The sequence below is a fragment of the Seriola dumerili genome, unplaced genomic scaffold (assembly GCF_002260705.1).
Source record: "Seriola dumerili isolate Sdu_G_001 unplaced genomic scaffold, Sdu_1.0 BDQW01001090.1, whole genome shotgun sequence".
NCBI lineage: Eukaryota > Metazoa > Chordata > Actinopteri > Carangiformes > Carangidae > Seriola > Seriola dumerili.
In genome coordinates this window covers 1096518-1115588 of record NW_019175345.1, presented here as the reverse complement: position 1 = coordinate 1115588, position 19071 = coordinate 1096518, and the positions used below count along the sequence as shown (strand labels likewise).

The 19071-nt window shown below is 38.4% G+C and overlaps 1 protein-coding gene across 1 annotated transcript; it reads right to left on the bottom strand.

The window, feature by feature from the left end:
• Positions 1 to 2833: 2833 nt before the first annotated feature.
• Positions 2834 to 17836, bottom strand: gldc (glycine decarboxylase; the record flags this gene model as incomplete). The annotated part of the gene is made up of 19 exons (XM_022766924.1): positions 17449 to 17836; positions 17201 to 17279; positions 13618 to 13753; positions 13019 to 13183; positions 12604 to 12681; positions 12347 to 12494; positions 11666 to 11862; positions 11457 to 11553; positions 11205 to 11310; positions 10635 to 10774; positions 9522 to 9602; positions 9267 to 9364; positions 7977 to 8061; positions 7828 to 7869; positions 7560 to 7702; positions 6464 to 6539; positions 4573 to 4698; positions 3516 to 3665; positions 2834 to 2946 (listed from the first exon to the last, which is right to left on the bottom strand). Coding segments are annotated over exons 1-19 (2348 nt in total), but the record flags the coding sequence as incomplete, so codon positions are not given.
• Between the last annotated feature and the right edge of the window lie 1235 nt (positions 17837 to 19071).

Sequence of the window (19071 nt, the reverse complement as noted above, 5' to 3'; positions counted from 1 at the left end):
AAAAGTCATAGTATGGTAAGTCATAAAAAGTCCTAAAAAGGACATCGTATAGTATGTATGGCATAAAAAGTCATAGTATAGTAAGGCATAAAAAGTCATAGTATGGTAAGTCATAAAAAGTCCTAAAAAGGACATCGTATAGTATGTATGGCATAAAAAGTCATAGTATAGTAAGGCATAAAAAGTCATAGTATGGTAAGTCATAAAAAGTCCTAAAAAGGACATCGTATAGTATGTATGGCATAAAAAGTCATAGTATAGTAAGGCATAAAAAGTCATAGTATGGTAAGTCATAAAAAGTCCTAAAAAGGACATCGTATAGTATGTATGGCATAAAAAGTCATAGTATAGTAAGGCATAAAAAGTCATAGTATGGTAAGTCATAAAAAGTCCTAAAAAGGACATCGTATAGTATGTATGGCATAAAAAGTCATAGTATAGTAAGGCATAAAAAGTCATAGTATGGTAAGTCATAAAAAGTCCTAAAAAGGACATCGTATAGTATGTATGGCATAAAAAGTCATAGTATAGTAAGGCATAAAAAGTCATAGTATGGTAAGTCATAAAAAGTCCTAAAAAGGACATCGTATAGTATGTATGGCATAAAAAGTCATAGTATAGTAAGGCATAAAAAGTCAGTATAGTATGGCATAAAAAGTCATAGTATAGTATGGCATGAAAACATAGTATGGTAAGTCATAAAAAGTCCTGAAAACGACATAGTATAGTATGGCATTAAAACGTCATTATGGTAAGTCATAAAACGTCATATTATGGCAAGTCATAAAAAGTCATGAAAACGTCATAGTATAGTGAGGCATAAAAAGTCCTAAAAACGACATAGTAGAGTATGGCATAAAAAGTCATAGTATAGTAAGGCATAAAAAGTCATAAAAACATCATAGTATAGTAAGGCATGAAAAGTCATAAAAACGACATAGTATAGTAGGGCATAAAGTCATAAAAACGTGATAGTATAGTGAGGCATAAAAAGTCATAATATAGTAAGGCATGAAAAGTCATAAAAATGTCATAGTATATTAAGGAATAAAAAGTCATAGTATAGTAAGGCACAAAAAGTCATAAAAATGTTATAGTATAGTAAGGCATGAAAAGTCATAGTATAGTGAGGCATAAAAAGTCATAAAAACACCTTAGAATAGTAAAGCATAAAATGTCAGAAAAACGTCATAGTATAGTAAGGCATGCAAAGTCATAAAAATGTAATAGTATAGTGAGGCATAAAAACGTCATATTATAGTATGGCATAAAAAATCATTAAAAACGTCATAGTATAGTAAGGCATAAAAAGTCACAAAAACATAGTACAGTAAGGCATAAAAAGTCATAAAAACGTCATAGTATAGTAAGGCATAAAAAGTCATAGTATAGTAAGGCATTATAGTAAGGTATAAAAAGTCATAAAAACGTGATAGTATAGTGAGGCATAAAAAGTCATAATATAGTAAGGCATGAAAAGTCATAAAAATGTCATAGTATATTAAGGCATAAAAAGTCATAGTATAGTAAGGCACGAAAAGTCATGAAAATGTTATAGTATAGTAAGGCATGAAAAGTCATAGTATAGTGAGGCAAAAAAAGTAATAAAAACACCATAGTATAGTAAAGCATAAACCGTCAGAAAAACGTCATAGTATAGTAAGGCATGCAAAGTCATAAAAATGTCATAGTATAGTAAGGCATAAAAATGTCATAGTATAGTAAGGCATAAAAAGTCATAGTATAGTGAGGTATAAAAAGTCATAAAAAGGTCATAGTATAGTAAGGCATAAAAAGTCATAAAAACGTGATAGTATAGTAAGGCATAAAAAGTCATAAAAACATAGTATAGTAAAGCATAAAATGTCAGAAAGTCATAGTATAGTAAGGCACGAAAAGTCATAAAAACATACTATAGTAAGGCATAAAAGGTCATGAAAACGTGATAGTATAGTAAGGCATAAAAAGTCATGAAAACGTCATAGTATAGTAAGGCATAAAAAGTCGCAAACAACATAGTACAGTAAAGCATAAAAATGTCATAGTAAACTAAGGCATAAAAAAATCATGAAAATGCCATAGTATAGTAAGGCATAAAAAGTCATAAAAACATCATAGTACAGTAAAGCATAAAAAGTCACAGTATAGTAAGGCATAAAAAGTCATAAAAACGACACTGTAGAAGGACTTAAAAAGTTGCAAAAATGTCCTAGTATAGTAAGGTATTAAAATGTCATAGTATACTAAAGGCATAAAAAGTTGTAAAAACCACATAGTATACTAAGGCATAAAAACATAGTATAGTAAAGCATAAAAAGTTGTAAAAACGTCATAGTATAGCAAGGCATAAAAAGTCAAAAATGTCATAGTATAGTAAGGCATGAAAAGTCATAAAAACAACATAGTATAGAGAGGCATAAAAACAACAAAAATGTCACAGTATACTAAGGTATAAAATCATAAAACGACATAGTATAGCAGGGCATAAAAAGTCGTAAAAACGTCATAGTATGGTAAGGCATAAAAACGTCATAGTAACATGTCTCTACCATCCATATGCAAACCTATGCCCTTGTATTAAACTATTAATAAACAATAACTAACAAAGTTTTTTTTGTGGTATTTTATGGGTTGTAAATTATTTAAAAATGTGATGCTCCTTTATTGTTTCCACCTGCCTATACAGTAAATATTTAGGTGTGTGCATAATGGAAATTAAGTCCCTGAGTTTAAATCTCAGACACTGATATGTTGATGCGTACACACAAGACTAATTGACATTTTCTCCTTTTGTGCACAGTCTTAAATTTTTTTAGTTTATATTCTGACTTACACTCCAATAGGCCCCATGCCAGGTCCTCCTCCACCGTGAGGGATGCAGAAGGTTTTGTGAAGGTTCAGGTGAGACACATCAGAGCCGTAATCTCCAGGACGACACAAGCCCACCTGGAAGACAGGGCAAAGAAGAAAAAAAATTTCAGTATCATCTGGCCACAATCTCTTTATAGGCGATTATATGCTTCTGTATGGCCTTATTACTTTATGTGTGTTTTTAGATTCACTGTATTAATTACAATTTCAGATTGAGTTTTTAAGCTCATAGCCTTGAATTTTGTTTAGCTTTGTGATGAACAGCATTTTTTTCCCCTGTTTATTATGAATAATTGTTGACCTGGCTTTAGCCTGCAAATCCCTAAAGTCACCTTCCAAAATTAATTATTTTAAGTCATGTGACTGGTTACTACATCTTAAAAGGTCAGACTTAAAAGTCAGACTTGCAGACCCTGCCCCCTCTGTTGGAGATTGGTGGAGGTTCATATTGGCGTAAAAACCACCATCTGCATATTTTAGAGACCAAAGGTTATCTATTTACAGCATGATAGCACACATCTGTTAACATTGATTCTACTAGCCTTCCGTTTTCACAAGTAATAATTTACTAGTGAACAGCATTTACATTTTTTACATGTTTACCCAGCGCATCAGAAATATTACGCTGCTGTTTCCTCTCTCACCTGAGCGTTCATGTTGGCACCATCCAGGTACACCTGGCCCCCATTCTCATGAATAAGATCACATACATCTCTAATCTGCTCCTCGAACACACCAAAGGTGGAGGGGTAGGTGATCATCATGGCCGCCAAGCTCGCCTTGTGTTTATCCACCTGTGAGAGGCGGCAGGAGTTTGAAGAGAAAAAAATATTCATTAAAAATACAATATGGAGGGGCACCCTAGGAAAACCACCACCAACTGGGTTCACATAAAGCAGGAGACCTTTGTTAAAAGACATTCCCGTTCTCTTCTCCCTGATTTCCTGTCATGTCTCTGCTGTCAACTCTAAAAAGAAGGCATTAAACGAATCCTTAAAACATAATGGAAGTCTCATGATTCACAGTCAGTCCTGTTATGTCAGAGAAAATCTGACCTCCAACCTCTGTATTGTGATATGATAAATATAAAAGAACATTAATATCTGTTGATTCTTGACTGTTGATTAATAATTTGTACTTGAATTCAAAGCTGCCATGTATGTGTTCATTAAATTTCATCACATTAAAACCAAACTGTAGTAGAGAATTAAGGACTGTCAAACCATCTTTGGTTTGTCAATTAATGACTCAGAAACTCTCCAGTTACCTACCACGGACGATTTCTGTGCATGATTGATCACTTTCTACATAAATCATTCAATTGAGAGTTCCTAAGTGGTGGATTAGATATGAAAATTAAAACTGTACACAAAGTAGCCAATAAAAGGCTTGTTAAAGTTTATAGCGGTTAGCTACAGTCTGTGAGCACTCCGACACTAAAGACTGAATAAATATGGATTACGGTCAAAGAGGCTGATATTATCCTGAATTTTAGGGTCAAGCTCCAGACACAGCAGATCCTTCATATCACATAATGCAATTCAATAGCATAACGCAGACTCTCTCAAGATTTCAAGCCCAGCCTGATATGATCCTGGTGACATATCATACATTACACAGCGGTTTCCACAGTATTCTGTCTGACAAGTAAAGTGATCCTCATGTGTAAAACCAGTAGGGAAACAACAGTTCAATTCTCACCAGGGACTTGAGGTGTGCCATGTCAATGTTGCCATCCTTGTCCACCTCCACCACCTGAACCTTCATGCCAGCCATCTGAGCACTGGCTGGGTTGGTGCCATGGGCTGATTTGGGGATCAGACAGACCTGGAGCAAAAAGGAAAAATGTCAGTGTGGCAGGACAGAGGGTGAGCTCCAAATACCTGGATAAGCAAATAGATAAGACAGAGCATTGTGATGTATTTTTAGCGTGGGTTGTAAATTATGCTTTAATTCAGTGTGTGTAAAAACCTTATATTCCAGTATACTGTCAGGCTATGACTGCAGGATAACCTCTCACTGACCAGGAACAAAAGAGCAGAACATCCTCAGATTAAGTCAGGATGTTGATATATTAAACCCACAGGATTTGTGGGGACTAAGTCCAGAAAATCAAGCTTTCAACAATAAAAAGGTGAATTATTATTATTATTATTATTATTGTTATAATTAACTACCTTGAGTGAGTTTAAATCTAACGATGCTGATTTGTACAGAAAGAAGATCCAAAGAAAGCCATAGGCAGACATTTTAAAGTCAAAATATATTAAGTTCAAAATCAAAAACAGGTAACAGGTGGTGGCTTAGCCTCTCTATTGTTAATAAATACCAAGTATACTGCAGAATTAATAATAATAAATACTGTCTTTATATAAAAAGAGCAAGGCTTTTAAGGGCTCAGTCTGTGTGTGGAAATACTGTAACTTTTTGGTTGAATTTTGAGTCAACTCCCTCCAATGACACTAATGTGTAACCTGCCTTCAGGTCACTAATTGATTTTATCCCTTATTAGGATGACACTTCTGACATTTTGCAACAGTTACACAAGGAAACTGGGGCACTTAGACCGGTGGGTTGGGTAACTTTGACAAATGACTGGCTGGGAAACACTGCTGAGGCCACCACACCAGAGACTTGCAGTTATCAAAGTCTTGAAACCTCCAAATATGGAATCTTGAAAGCAGGTAACCTACAGTGCGATCAGTGTTTTCAGCCCCTTTGTTTGCACAAAAGGTTGTTAGTTTGGACCTTGACTGTTTCAAGGGATCAGGCCACTATCTAAGATGTACTTATGAGGGAGCTATTAAAAAAGGCCAAATAACAGTACAAGACAAAAATACCTGCGTCAGCCAGTCTTTAATCTGAGGGGGCGTCTTATCTCGCCTTGTCCTTGAGCTACTACCAATCAGCATGTCAGGATACTGGAGGAATTTCTAACCAGCATACCTGAAATCTGTTGTAGCCCTGAACAATAAACGTAACTGACTGACTGATCCTTACATATCAGCCCCGTAATCTGTGGCCAAATTGATAGAACATATGTCTAAGAATAGCACAGAGATTATTGCTTTATTACTTTTAGAGGACCTCACATCCTTTTGAAAAACGGGAGGGTTTTAATGTTTCACTTTTAATTGGGTTTGTGCAACATTTTGGGACATACTCTTATTTGCTTCATTTGCTTTCTTTCTGAGATTTGGATCACAGGACTGATACCACTCCGCTGGTTGTGGCATCCTATTTAATGCACAGACATGAAAGCCATGTTTGTCTTCTCATCAATTCTCAGCTAGAATGCAAATAAGCGCATTTCCCAAAATGTCTAACTATTCCCTTAATTATATTTTGCTCCAAATTTGTTAAGTGAACATGGTTTTAATCCTAACATTCCTTTGTGTTACTCGCTTGCAGTGCAGATAATCTGGAAAATGAAACCTATTCAATCAAACACATGCTGGGTAACAGAGTCACATAAAAGCCTGAAGTGTTATTAAATCTTATTAACTTCAACATAACACTAATTCAAACTGATGATGGCATGACTGTAGCGCAAGTGGACTTTTTTTCTCTCTCTCAACAGCAGCACACTTACACTTCTGGAGCTCTCTCCCTTTGAGTTCAGGTATGCTTTTATGGCAGCCAGGCCAGCATATTCTCCCTGAGCACCACTGGAAGACAAGGCAAACACACCACGGTCATGTATCTCACACACAAACATGCACGCAAACATCCTTACCTCAGCACAGTTCAAAGACCAGTCTGCAGACATTACCAAAAGGGGAAAGAATGGAGCATGGTGTGCTATTCATAAACCCAATGCTGCTGGTACGTGGTGATAGACACACAATGTAGGTGTGTGCCTTGTTGGCTTTTCCACACCCAATCAGAGTTGTGTTAACACCTCGAGCTAAGCACATATGCATAATTAACAATAACAGGTTGCTAAAATCTTGAGCAAAGGGTCCAGCATTACTAAAATCACATACTACAGGTTATAAGGTCAGAACAGTTGACTAATGAAGTCACTTTCAAAAAAATTTTAATTTTATTAAAATTATTTAGGAAGGGCACAATGCCTTACAATAATGTCTTTTAAGACTAAGAGTCTGCAGTCATGCTAGCAGTTCTGTGAGGTACAATAGTGCTTTCAGCAAAATGCTAATGTTAACATTCTCACAATGGCAATGCTAATATGCTGAGCAGGTATAATGTTTACCATGTTCTTACTTTAGCAAATTAGCATGCTAACAGTTGCAGCTGAGGCCAAAGGAAATGCCATTAATTTTGCAGGTATTTCATCATACATCAAAGTATTGGACAAATTAAACTTTTCACCTGATGGGGCCACTACATGGAGAGTGAAAGAATCACCAAAGTTGTTACAAACCATTCTGCAGTATAACATATAGCAATTCAAATGGGTTGCAATTCATTAATCGTTGTGGGTTAATGCTTAGATTTTTTTAGGGGCCAAAGTGGTGGACAAACCAAATCTGCCATACCTGGAGCCATAACACTAGCATGACTGAAATTAACATCCATCATTATTAATATTTTTGTATAAGAATTGTTTAGAGCTAAAAGTCAGGGACTAGGATCCTGGTGAGTTCATGAAGACTTAATGATGTGTGCTAACATTTAGGTGTTGGCATGAATAGCATTAAATAAAAGTCTGTGCTGCAACATACCTGTTTGGCTGGAAGGAGATCTTGTCATAGCCTGTCACCTCACAGAGGTCCCTCTCCAGCTGTCTGAAAAGTATCTGGTAGCCCTCAGCCTGATCCAGAGGCACGAAGGGGTGGATGTTGGCAAACTCCCTCCAGGTGATGGGCTAAAGAAGAAGAGGACAACAGTGAGCTGGAAGGAGTAGCAAGAACTTTCCAAAGCTACTTCATGTAGGTTCTGAGGATATCCAATTTGTTCTGAAGATGTCTTCAGATCTATCGAATTACTCACCATGAGTTCTGAAGAACTATTTAGCTTCATGGTGCAGGAGCCCTGAAGAAGAAAACAACATTTTACCACCACCCAAGTCTCAAATATGGTGTGATATGAATTTCAACTTCATTGCAAATCTGAATGTCTTGTTATTAGGTAGCACTAACCAGTGGTATCATGCTGTGCACCAAGGAGATGTCCTTGTTCTCCAGGCGCTTCATGTATCGCACAATGTTGGTCTCAGAGTGATAACTGGCGACAAAGATTAACCAGAAAGACAGGAGTAGGTTTAACTGACGGCATATTATTCAATTATCAATCTTGAGTGTCAGTTAATTTCAAGCAAAATTGACACCTGTATGCTGCTTACTAAGTGCAGGAAGTTTGACAAAGAATTGTTTTTCAAGTACAGTACTGTGCAATAGTCAGAGTCATAAAGAACTATCTTCAGTGACAAGAAAAGCAAGGATTCCTGCAGCAGTGGGTCTGGCTCCCACAGAGCCCTGATCTCAGCATCATCGAGTCGGTCTGGGAGGACACTGAAGACACTGAGACATCATAAATACACAGAGGAACTGAGGAAAGTTCTCCAAGATGCCTGGAAAAACCCACCCACCAGGTACCTCGAAATACTGAACAGAAGTGTAGGTGTAGGGTGGGTTCGTTTTTTCTTGATTACTGCCCTTTCTATGAATTATGGCATTATTTTTGAAAGCATCCTCACTTTACATTAAGCGCCTAAACCTTTTGCACAGTACTGTAAATCACAATGATTATGTCAGAGAATAACGTGAGGACTTAAGACATTTGAAGCCCTGACACCAGACTGTCATTATGGCAGTAATAAAGATATGATCCACTTTTAGCTGCCCGCAGAGAGGCTTGTGTTGCCACTAAGGCTCTTATTTTTCAACTACTGAAAACCCATTTCTACTACAGAAAGAATTTGTTTGAATGAAATGAAATGTTGAATGAAAAAACCCCACTAAATTCTTAGTCTATCAGGAACAGCACAGCCTTTATCTTGTGTAATAAATTAAACCAGATCTTGAACGGCTGCAATAGGACAAATAATAATAATAGAAAAGATAATTAAGTACTTAAAATGCTTTGAAGCAAATCAACCCGTTTGTTACACCACAAACAGAAACAGATTAAAACACCAGTAGTAAGCAGACAGCAGCCTCATATCAAACAACTAGCACTGAAAAGACTGACAAAAAAACCCCATTTGCGTCAGTTATGTAATGTAGTGATTATGGAAGTCATAAAACAGCTTTAAAATCAGCGGCATGTTTGGCAAGTGCAACTGTGGTCAATAAAATCAGTTTTCTGATATTTGTAGCCCAACATGTCATAAAGGCATAAACACAGTATCACGTTTGTGCAATGTGTTATCATTGCTTTAATGCTACACTATGGGCTATAGGTGTTGTAAATTCACTGGGAAAACCAACCTGTTAAAGACCTGGTGTAAGAGGTACTTGCTTGTCCTTTTGAAAGGACTTCCCATGATCCCCTTCACCCGCTCACCCATCTTCTCAGCGATCAGCTCCTGGAAATTTTAGCATTTCAAATTAAAGCAGGTGGTGCTTTAATCTAAAGCTACCTCTATAAATAATAATAATCACTATGCTGACCAGATGAAACTGCTAACTTAATGACAACAGATAAAATATCAATCAACAGTGAGTGAATAACAATCAACATACAGCTGATGATTCACAGCCAAAGACCCAGAGCAAGTCGTCCAAGTCCCTCTCAGTCACCGTCTCATCTATAGAGACACCCAGCTGTTGAGATAAAAAACATTTTAAATCTTCATATCTTTTCCACAACACTAGACAATAACACAATCAAAAAAAACATGAAAAAAATACAATAAAAAAGGTTAAAAAAAAAAAAAAATAAAAATAAAAAAAAAATCAGAAACTGAAATTTCTTTGCACAGTGACAGGTACCGTCAGATTTGTTGTGATTTATCCCTTACATGTATTTTAGTGGAGTTGTTATAAAGAATTGACAGAAATTAAGTGCATGTAAGTTTCCTTTGCTCTTGTTTTTTGTGCAGCGTGTTCACTTCTGCTACTTGAACACATTTCTCCATATTTAATGATAGGACTGTAGGTGGCTGTGGCTCAGGAGGTAGAGTGGGCCGTCCACAAACCGGAAGGTGGGTGGTTTGATGCCCGGCTCCTCCAGTCCACATGTCGAAGCATCCTTAGGCAACATGCCAAACTCCAAATTGCCCTCAATGTATCATCAGTGTGTGTGATAGAAAAAGCCCAGAAAAAGCCCAGTATGCGCTAAAAACAAGTGCTGTATCAAAGTGTAATCCATTTATCATTTATTTAGGATTAAAGATTAGATCCAATTAACAGAAATGCTAGATAGTTCTGAAAATAACTTTTAAAAAACTAGTTAACATTACAGGTGGTTTACCACAACATTCTGTATCCTCTGAATTAAAGCATTACCTCCCATTTTGGCATGAAAATTAGAGTAAAAGGTGAGTAGCAGGTGCCCAAAGCCAATGTGAATGTGTCACCACAGATGGTTGAGAAATAAATTCCTTTTTACCTGCTAAGTAATTAAAAGGTTCTCATGACTTGGTGTGTATCAGTAAAGGGAGAGACGTTTCTAACTCGTTAATTTAAAAAAAAGGCATGGTGCGTATCTATTTGTGTCGTTACCTTGTCATGCTGCAACAATGGCAAAACATTGCTTGGAAATTCCAACAAAAACAAATGTTCCACCCAAACGTCTGCGATCCTGTTATCAGTTAGAAGGTTGCTAAACCACCAAGACCAATAATTAATTCTCACCACTCCCTCAGTGTAGACTCGCAGATTTATCTGCCTCTGCACGGCTCTCTCCAAGATGTCCTTGGCCGCCACGCTACAGTTGATCTTCAAAGTGTCGAAGAACATCTCGCAGTGCAGCCGGTGTCCTGCTCTCTTCAGACCTGAAACAAAGCGTTGGCGGTCAGCAGTTACAGACGACACATTGTTACGATGGATAAATAACTGAATAAACAGGTTAATCTATTCATGGAGGGTGGAACTGGATTTTTTCACTGTGAATTAATGATGATTGTTCAAGCATATATTCAATCATTCATCCACAATGTGTCAGATGTAGACAGAACTTGAAATGATGACATAACTCACCACAAACTGACGGTTTACAACAGGGAGAGCACCATTATATCAATTATTTTTCTCTTTCATCACTTGTAGTATCATAGATTGATGAGATGTACACTTCTAACGCAAACTGGACTAAATGACTACACAAACTGGATTAAATGACTACTTCCAGAAAATGATCCTGCTTCTGAATCAATTCAGGCTGGATTTCAAGTAAAAAAAGAAAACAAAAAAAACAATGTCTACCTTCAGCAAGGATCAGAGCAGCATTGTGTGTCCTCTCAGCGATGTGTTTGAGTCCCTGCGGACCATGATACAATGCATACATAGCAGCCATGTTGGCCAGCAAAGCCTAAGAGGATGAACAACAGATGAAAATTAGTTTGACCAAAAAATACAGAAAGAAAGTAAGAAATCTGTAAGAAAAAAAAGAAAAAAAAAGAAACACATTCTCCCATAATGGTTGTTCAAAATCTTTTCATGCAAGCCTGGTCATACCTGAGCAGTACAGATGTTGCTGGTTGCTTTGTCTCTGCGGATGTGCTGCTCTCTGGTCTGCAAAGCAAGCCTATACACTTCCTTACCAGCTGCGTCCCTGAAATGTAAATGTATGTTTTTTTCTATCTGTCCGCAAAGGAAGATTTTGAGTTTCCTCCACTGGTATTAATATGAAGCCCTGTCACAGGAAATAAAGTGTTACGTCTTACCTGGTGACACCAACCATCCTGCCAGGCATCATCCGGACCAGGCTGTCTTTAACAGCGAAGAAGGCAGCATGTGGACCGCCGTAGCAGAGAGGGACCCCAAACCTCTGGGAGCTGCCCAGTGCGACATCAACACCAAACTCCCCGGGAGGACGCAGCACGCAGAGAGCCAGCAGATCCGAGGCACAGCAAGCCAGGGCCTAAACAGGGAAAGAAATATGAAGTGAACCATAGTATTGTATGTGGTCATAAAAAAGACTTACACTGGCAATGACAGTTTTGTACAACCATAATCAATGATGAAAAAAATTTACTAAAACTAACTGTAGCCTGACAAATCTTGATACTAGATTATAACACATCCCAGTCTTCTGACTAAAGCTTCACAAAGCCAATTCTTCTATGTAAGTATACAGCTGTGTCATCATTGTAAAACTTTAGGAGGAGCTGTGGTGAAAAGAGTCATCCAATTGCTTTCTTGAGACACCTTGACAATGAAATTTGGATATTGGACATGGATGCTTCACATTACATCGTTTTTGGGCATTAAGGATGAAATAATTCAAACAGTTAACTTCTGAACTTTTGGTTGCTATTTTCAACCACCAATTTGTAAGGTTACTTAAAAAAGTCACACTCATGATGCTTTTTACTTGCTTTATGTTTGTGGGAACTTTCTCTTACCCCTCCTTTGTGTGCACGGTCCACAAGGGCGGTGAAGTCTTCCACCCTGCCATCAGTGTCTGGATACTGGAAGAGCACGCCACTCACATCCTTCCCACTGAAGTCCATCTCATGAGGCAGCTTCAGCACCGTTTTTACCCCAATGTAGCTGCAGGAAAGAAGTCAAAGCTTGAAGGTACTTCATACAATAAACTGTGTTACATTTTTGAGTTTTGACAGGAGAGCTTATACACTTATTGTGCATGTGAAGTACGTACTTGGCCCTGGTCTGCACCACAGCAATGGTCTGAGGATGGCAACGTGGGTCAATGTAGAAAGTTCGTCTTTTGTTCTGTCTGTGAGAGTTAAGCACAAATAACTGGTCAGAGAGACTAAAATGCTATAACTCAAGACCTGTTAGGCAATAAACAAATGATATCTTGAATTGAACCAAGTCTATTCTTGTTTAGTTTTCTTCTAGTAGCACAGAAACAGTCTGCATTAAGGCCTAAACATTAAGTCACTTGTATGAATGACCACTTAGAAATTGAAGTTTCTTCTGCTGCTTCATCTAATGCAAGTTTACTTTGCTTGCTTAGTTTCTTTTGTGGCTAATGTGTAACAGTAATCATCTTTAATTCATGCAGAGATTGTTCTCCACGTCACTGTTTGTGTTTGTGATCTTGTAAATACCTGTGGCACAGTTGCATGGCCTCAGCAGCAGCCGTTCCCTCGTCGAGCAGGGAGGCGTTGGCCACAGGCATTCCTGTGATGTCACAGATCATGGTCTGGTAGTTGAGGAGCGACTCCAGGCGACCCTGAGAGACCTCGGGCTGGTAAGGAGTGTACTGAGTCACCCTGAGAACAAGATGCACGCTATGAATCAGCAGAGCAAGTCTGGACATGAGGACAATGGCACAAAGTTGGTAGTATTCAAAGAGCAGAGACAGGACAGTGGGATGCATTGTAAGTCTCCCCCGATCCTGGGATTTTGGAAAAAATGTGGGCAAGGACTGTTGGTTTGGTTTTGGGCCAAAGAAAATCTTTGCATGTGAGAAGCAAATCATCAGATCTCACATGAGTAAAATCTCAAGTCACACAGCTTCCTATTAAAGTCACGTTACTGTGCACCACAGCAATTTACCTTTAAATGAGAAACCAAACCTTATGAATAAACATCATTAGTTATCTGTGACCGAATCAGAGGAAAAAAAAGAAAAACAAGCTTTTGGCACTTTCAAACCCCCGTAAATTTTCTCCTGAGGGAAGGTCACCTGAGGTGACACACTCACCAGCCTGCATTCTCCAGGAGATTGCGTTGGATGGGCGGCGGTACTGAGCAGTTGTAGTAGCCCATGCCGATGTAGGACCTCCACACTTTGTTCTTTGATGCAATCTTCTGTAAAGACTCCAGAATCTCATTCTCACCTGTGAAATAATTAAAGCGAGGCAGTGTAACTACATTACAATGGTACAGATAAAAGCTAAAGTGTAAGAGTCCTGAAGTCTTGAAATGAATTATTTCTTCTTTTAAAAGTTGCGTTAATTTGTGATTACAATTTAGTTTTCTGGGTCTGACACTGAATGGCAGCAGGGTTGGAAAATATGACAATATATACTATGAAATAATAAAACTCATCTACATGTCTGCTTTTATGTGACCATTCTGGGTAATACAGCAAATCAATTAATGGGGATGATTTATGAGAATATTTAAGTTACATGGTTTTTGTATCAGTGTGATGAAGTACCTTAATATTTCAGTATTTAATTCACTAGATTAACCAAAAAGACACAATCCCATCTGTTTCTCAATTGAATTGCAATACATATCACACATACTGCGATACATTTTATCGACAATGCCGAACTCTACAACATGGTTATAGGATGAACATAAAACCATTTCACATTTTAACTTTACATTTCTGTCCAACACCAAACTAAGAGAAAAACGAATAATGTCAAAGATGTGATGAACAGCATCATGTGTCTCATGTGAAACACTGATTAACAGGATGAAGAAGATCAGTGTGGCATGACGTTAGTTAAAGGTGCCATGTGGTCCAAATACAGTTAGAGCTGCAATGATGATGAATGTTAATTCATCAAGTGTAAGAAAATTAATTGGCATCTATTTTGGGGTTCGGACTGTTGCTTACAAATTAAAAAACAGACTTTAATGACACAGTCATGTGCTCAATGATAATGTCACAGGCATTTTATTTTACCGTTTTCTATCAATTCAAGGAGAAAATCAACCGCAGATTAATGGGTTATGAAAATAATTATTAGTTGCAGCCCTAAATACAGTATTGCCCTCCAAATAAGACTCAGAATATACTGTTAACAATATTAATCAGTAGAGAAAACAAAACTAAAGATGAGAGGACAATGCAAGTGTAACACATGTCCATGTCACATGCAAACCCCTCTTCCCATCAAAAGAAAGACTAGACCCATATGGTTTCTCTCCCGATGGCCAGTTATTTAGCCTCATTCCCCACTGCTGTAAGGGAGCTCTGCCAGTGCAGAACCAGCCTCTGAGATTCCTCTGGCCTTCCTGGCTGCCTAGCAACTCCAAGGAATGGACAATACTGCCCGTCTGAACCGGGAGCCCTGACTACTCCCGTTTTCGGAGAAGAAAGACACCTCTAGTCCTCAGTGGTGAGAGAGACCGTAGCCAGTATACAAGTGGATATTTACAGCGTCTTCGAAAGGCGAACATTCAACTCTGCAAAAGTGTTTGGAGCTGGTGAAGCGGCCAAATTCAGTCCAGAAAATAAAAATTCTGTGATTAAGGATTATTAGCAGGTTGTGGGTGAGCTGTTAGTGTGTATTTTTTGTGTGTATATGTGTGAGTTTGTGTCAGTAAGGAGGAGTGCTTTCCCATGGTCCCGGAGTTCTACAGGGCAGCAAAAAAGCCTGATTCAGAACCATCCAGGAGGTCTATTGTTGGAGAGAGAATCCCTCGCTGGCTTTGAAAACTGAAGCCCTCCAAAGCTGAACAAGCAGAAAACCAGCACAGCCTCCAGTTTGTTCCTTCAGCATGGCTTGTTGCATTATGAAACCCGGCAGAGTCAGAGGAGGGGCTGACACAGGGCGGATCAGAGTGACTAGGTGATATGGAAAAGCCACAGTACCTGAGGATTAGCAGCTTCTTTATCTTTCCTTTAATTAGTCTTATTAATCTCATGAGAGTTTATGGTTACAGAGTCATTAAAGGCTCTGCGAAAGAGTGATGTCAGCATTTATTAAGGGTGCACAATCTCTCCACACACCTCACATTAAGTAGAATATGTGAAAAAGTCCACGCTTGGGTTGGGTGTTAAGTACATCGACTTTCAGTATTGTGACATCATTGTTTTTAGAGCTGAAACATCCATTAATCCCCCAATCATCATAAAATGAATCGGCAACCATTTGATGACTGATTTTATCTGTTAAGTCATTCTTCCTGGCAAAAAAAAAAGCCAGCTCCTCACTTGTGAAATATGCTGTTTATCTTTGTTTTATGTGATAGTAAATTGTTTACTTTGAGGTATGGTCAAACAAAACAATACATGTGTAATCACCACTTTGGGATTTAGAGGATTGTGACAGGCATTTTTCATTGCTTTTGTGATGTTAACTGATGATGAAAATAATGATAACCCCTTACTATACTCTGTTACTTTTTTACAAAATTCAGCTGATTTCAAGCTGTGGTTAAAAATGAATAAACTTAGTTATTGAAGGCTTTGTTTGACACATTTGAAGAGTTTTTTCTCATGTAATCCAAAAACAATGGAACAGATTTCACTGCAAGCACCAACTGGATTGCTTTGACTGTGATATTATTATCATTATTATTATCTGTGATTATCATTACTACTACTACTACTATATCATGGCATTCATTAATAGCAGATACCATCTTGTCATTAAGATGTTGATCTCATCCATGCTTCCAAGCCCTGCTGCATTCTTTTTCATTTTGCACATCTGCACAGCAAAACAGTGATAATGACAGCCCCACTTCAACAAATTAACATAAGCCTCCATTCAGGCAAAAATATATTTGCATTTGAAAACACTATTTATGTAGCCAGGCATCATTTATTCAGCTTTCAACAGTGCTTACAATTGCCAGAGAAGCAGCTGGTTTTAGAGAAGGATTACATCAACTACTAAAGTCATTTATTTTAAATTATTTCCTTGCTCTCTTCTTTGTGTGCCTCTGATAACACCACCCCGTTATACTGTCTCTAGCTTGTATTTTCTGTAGGAAATAAAGACTGAATCTGGTGCTGAAATATACACATATTGCATATGAAGAAAGGGAAAAAAAAAAAAATCACATCCACGCAGATCCCATGCAAAACATACGAAAGTCACCTTATTAGGAACCCCCTCGGCTGTGATGTAATGTGAACGCTGTAACCAGATTGAACTGGACTTGGGACCGGAGCTCAAGGCTAAACTTTACACTCCAGTTGCCATCCTATGAGCATCGGCTTCCCAACAGGAGATTGGTGCCGCTCGCCGAGTTTCGCAAAAACAACTCCAAATATGTTCAAAGGAAGACTTAACAGGGGAGTGCGCTCCACGGCACACAATAGAGGTGCAACCTACATTTCAGCCACTCACTTAGCTTCATTTAACGCCCGTTCAATGTGGGAAAACCTCACCGTGCAAAATAGCTGGAGAACAGTAAAGATAAATAGCCTGTTTTTACACACATTTTTGATAATATTTACCATTGTAAATCGGGTTTGGCACTACTGCATCGAGGTTGATCATGCAGTATTTTAAAAAGAGGGATGTGTGTAACAAAGATGTATTGCTATTGATCTTGTATCAATAGCAAATATATTCAAATGAAGACAAACTTACAGACTGGATCATCCATTTTCATACTCCACTGCATACGGATGGAGGCTGGAACTGTGTTTTCGATCAACTGGTCGATCGACTGTGAAAAAAAATAAATAAATTAAATAAATGAACGCATGGTTTTGAATGACTAATAATATAGATATACTGTTCAAAGCAAATGTTTCCATGCTGAAATTTGGTTTAATAAAAACGAAAGGATTTCTTTGTGCCCAGTTTCTTTGGGAAGGATGTGTAGTAAATCTTACCTCGACTCCCAGAGCATCCAGCATTTCTCTCTTCTCCCTCTCACCTGGACCAATATGCCGCTCTGCAAAATCATCGTGTTTGGGTAATATTCTCTCTATCTGTCTGGAAGAGACGGCTGCAGACGTCCTCAGAGCCCGGGCTGCTGTTGTTAGGGATGCCCCGCTGTTTCGGATCCTGCACTGAAGTTTCCAAACCACGCGGCTCTTGTCACTCAGATGCCTGCACGGTGCGCTGGGATTCACCGACTTGGCCAAGAAGATCCCCCAGGACTTGGCGCAGCTCTGCATCTCTAAATCACTTTGCAAGACAAGTGTGCAGAAACTGGTGAAGCCTTTTCCTTCCCTTGCTCAGCAGAGTTTCCCTCCACTGAGACTGATGCGATCCCTGCAGGAGACTCTGCCAACTCCTTCAAACTGCAGAGTTTATACAACTGCACAGTTGCACAAGAGCGGACCAATCAGAGCCGAGATGCTGCGTGACGCAGTGACGAGCCCCGGTCAAACAGCTGCTAAACTTTCTCACGTGCCCACCGTCCACTGGCCAAGAGGAGGAAAAAACACAAGAGGTATCACTCCAGAAATATTTCAGGAGCAAGGCTCGATTCCAAAGTCCTTTCCTGAGCACGGAGTCCTCACAGACTTTAATCGGCCTTAAGGTGTGTTCACTGATAACGTGTGAGTGCGTGGAGGTGAAATGCTGTCTGAGACATGGGACTGTACATTGTGACACCCTGACCTCTTAGGCATTTACTCAATGGCCAATAAAGTGGCATATTGATTAAATACAGATGTGGTGCTTGTTCATTCCTCTTTTACAAAGAAATCAGATGAAAACATGGAAGATTATTATGATCATAGACCCCTGGACACAGACATGTAAAAGGCCGCCTACGTCCTGCATAGGAGCAAGACCCCCCAGACAAAAAGAGGCACAAAACGACTACAAATGACACAGCCGTGTGTGTCCTGTCACACAAGCTCTGGCAAAGAGGCCCCTGTGCCCTTGGGCACCCGAGCCCATGCCCAGTAAGACCATTCAGTAATCCATTCATGGATGAAAACATAAACTACAGAGTACTTGCAGGTGAGTCATGCAAAACCATTTTTACCTGTTCTTTCCATCCTTTATCTCGATTTGAAGAAGGCAATGCTATAAATTATGGTTTATTGCTAAATGGATCAAAAAGTCATTTTTTAAAGTCCTCTAACTACTGCTTTCGAGGGGCACCACCCCCATATAGACTTATCAGTTACAGAGAGAGGAAAAATTAAAAAACTAGAAAAACACCTATGCCACCAGTTCCACAGAAAAAGTACATTGTGAATTAAGAAAATATAAACTGGAACTGAACAATTTGATTAACAAAAAAACCAGAAGAGAGGCGAGGAGATTTTCTCATAACTATTAACTTCTATACTAACTATAAAACAGATAACTGTAAAACATGACCATCACAATTTCTTAGAGCCCAGCTGTTTTGTCTGACCAGCAGTTCAAACCCCAAAGATACCCCAACTTATTAAATTGTTGAAATTTAAATGATCATTTATCAAAAAATTCAGTCAAATAACTATAGTAGTTCTATTATCTTAAACTATTTTAAATGTGCGTATCATATTTTA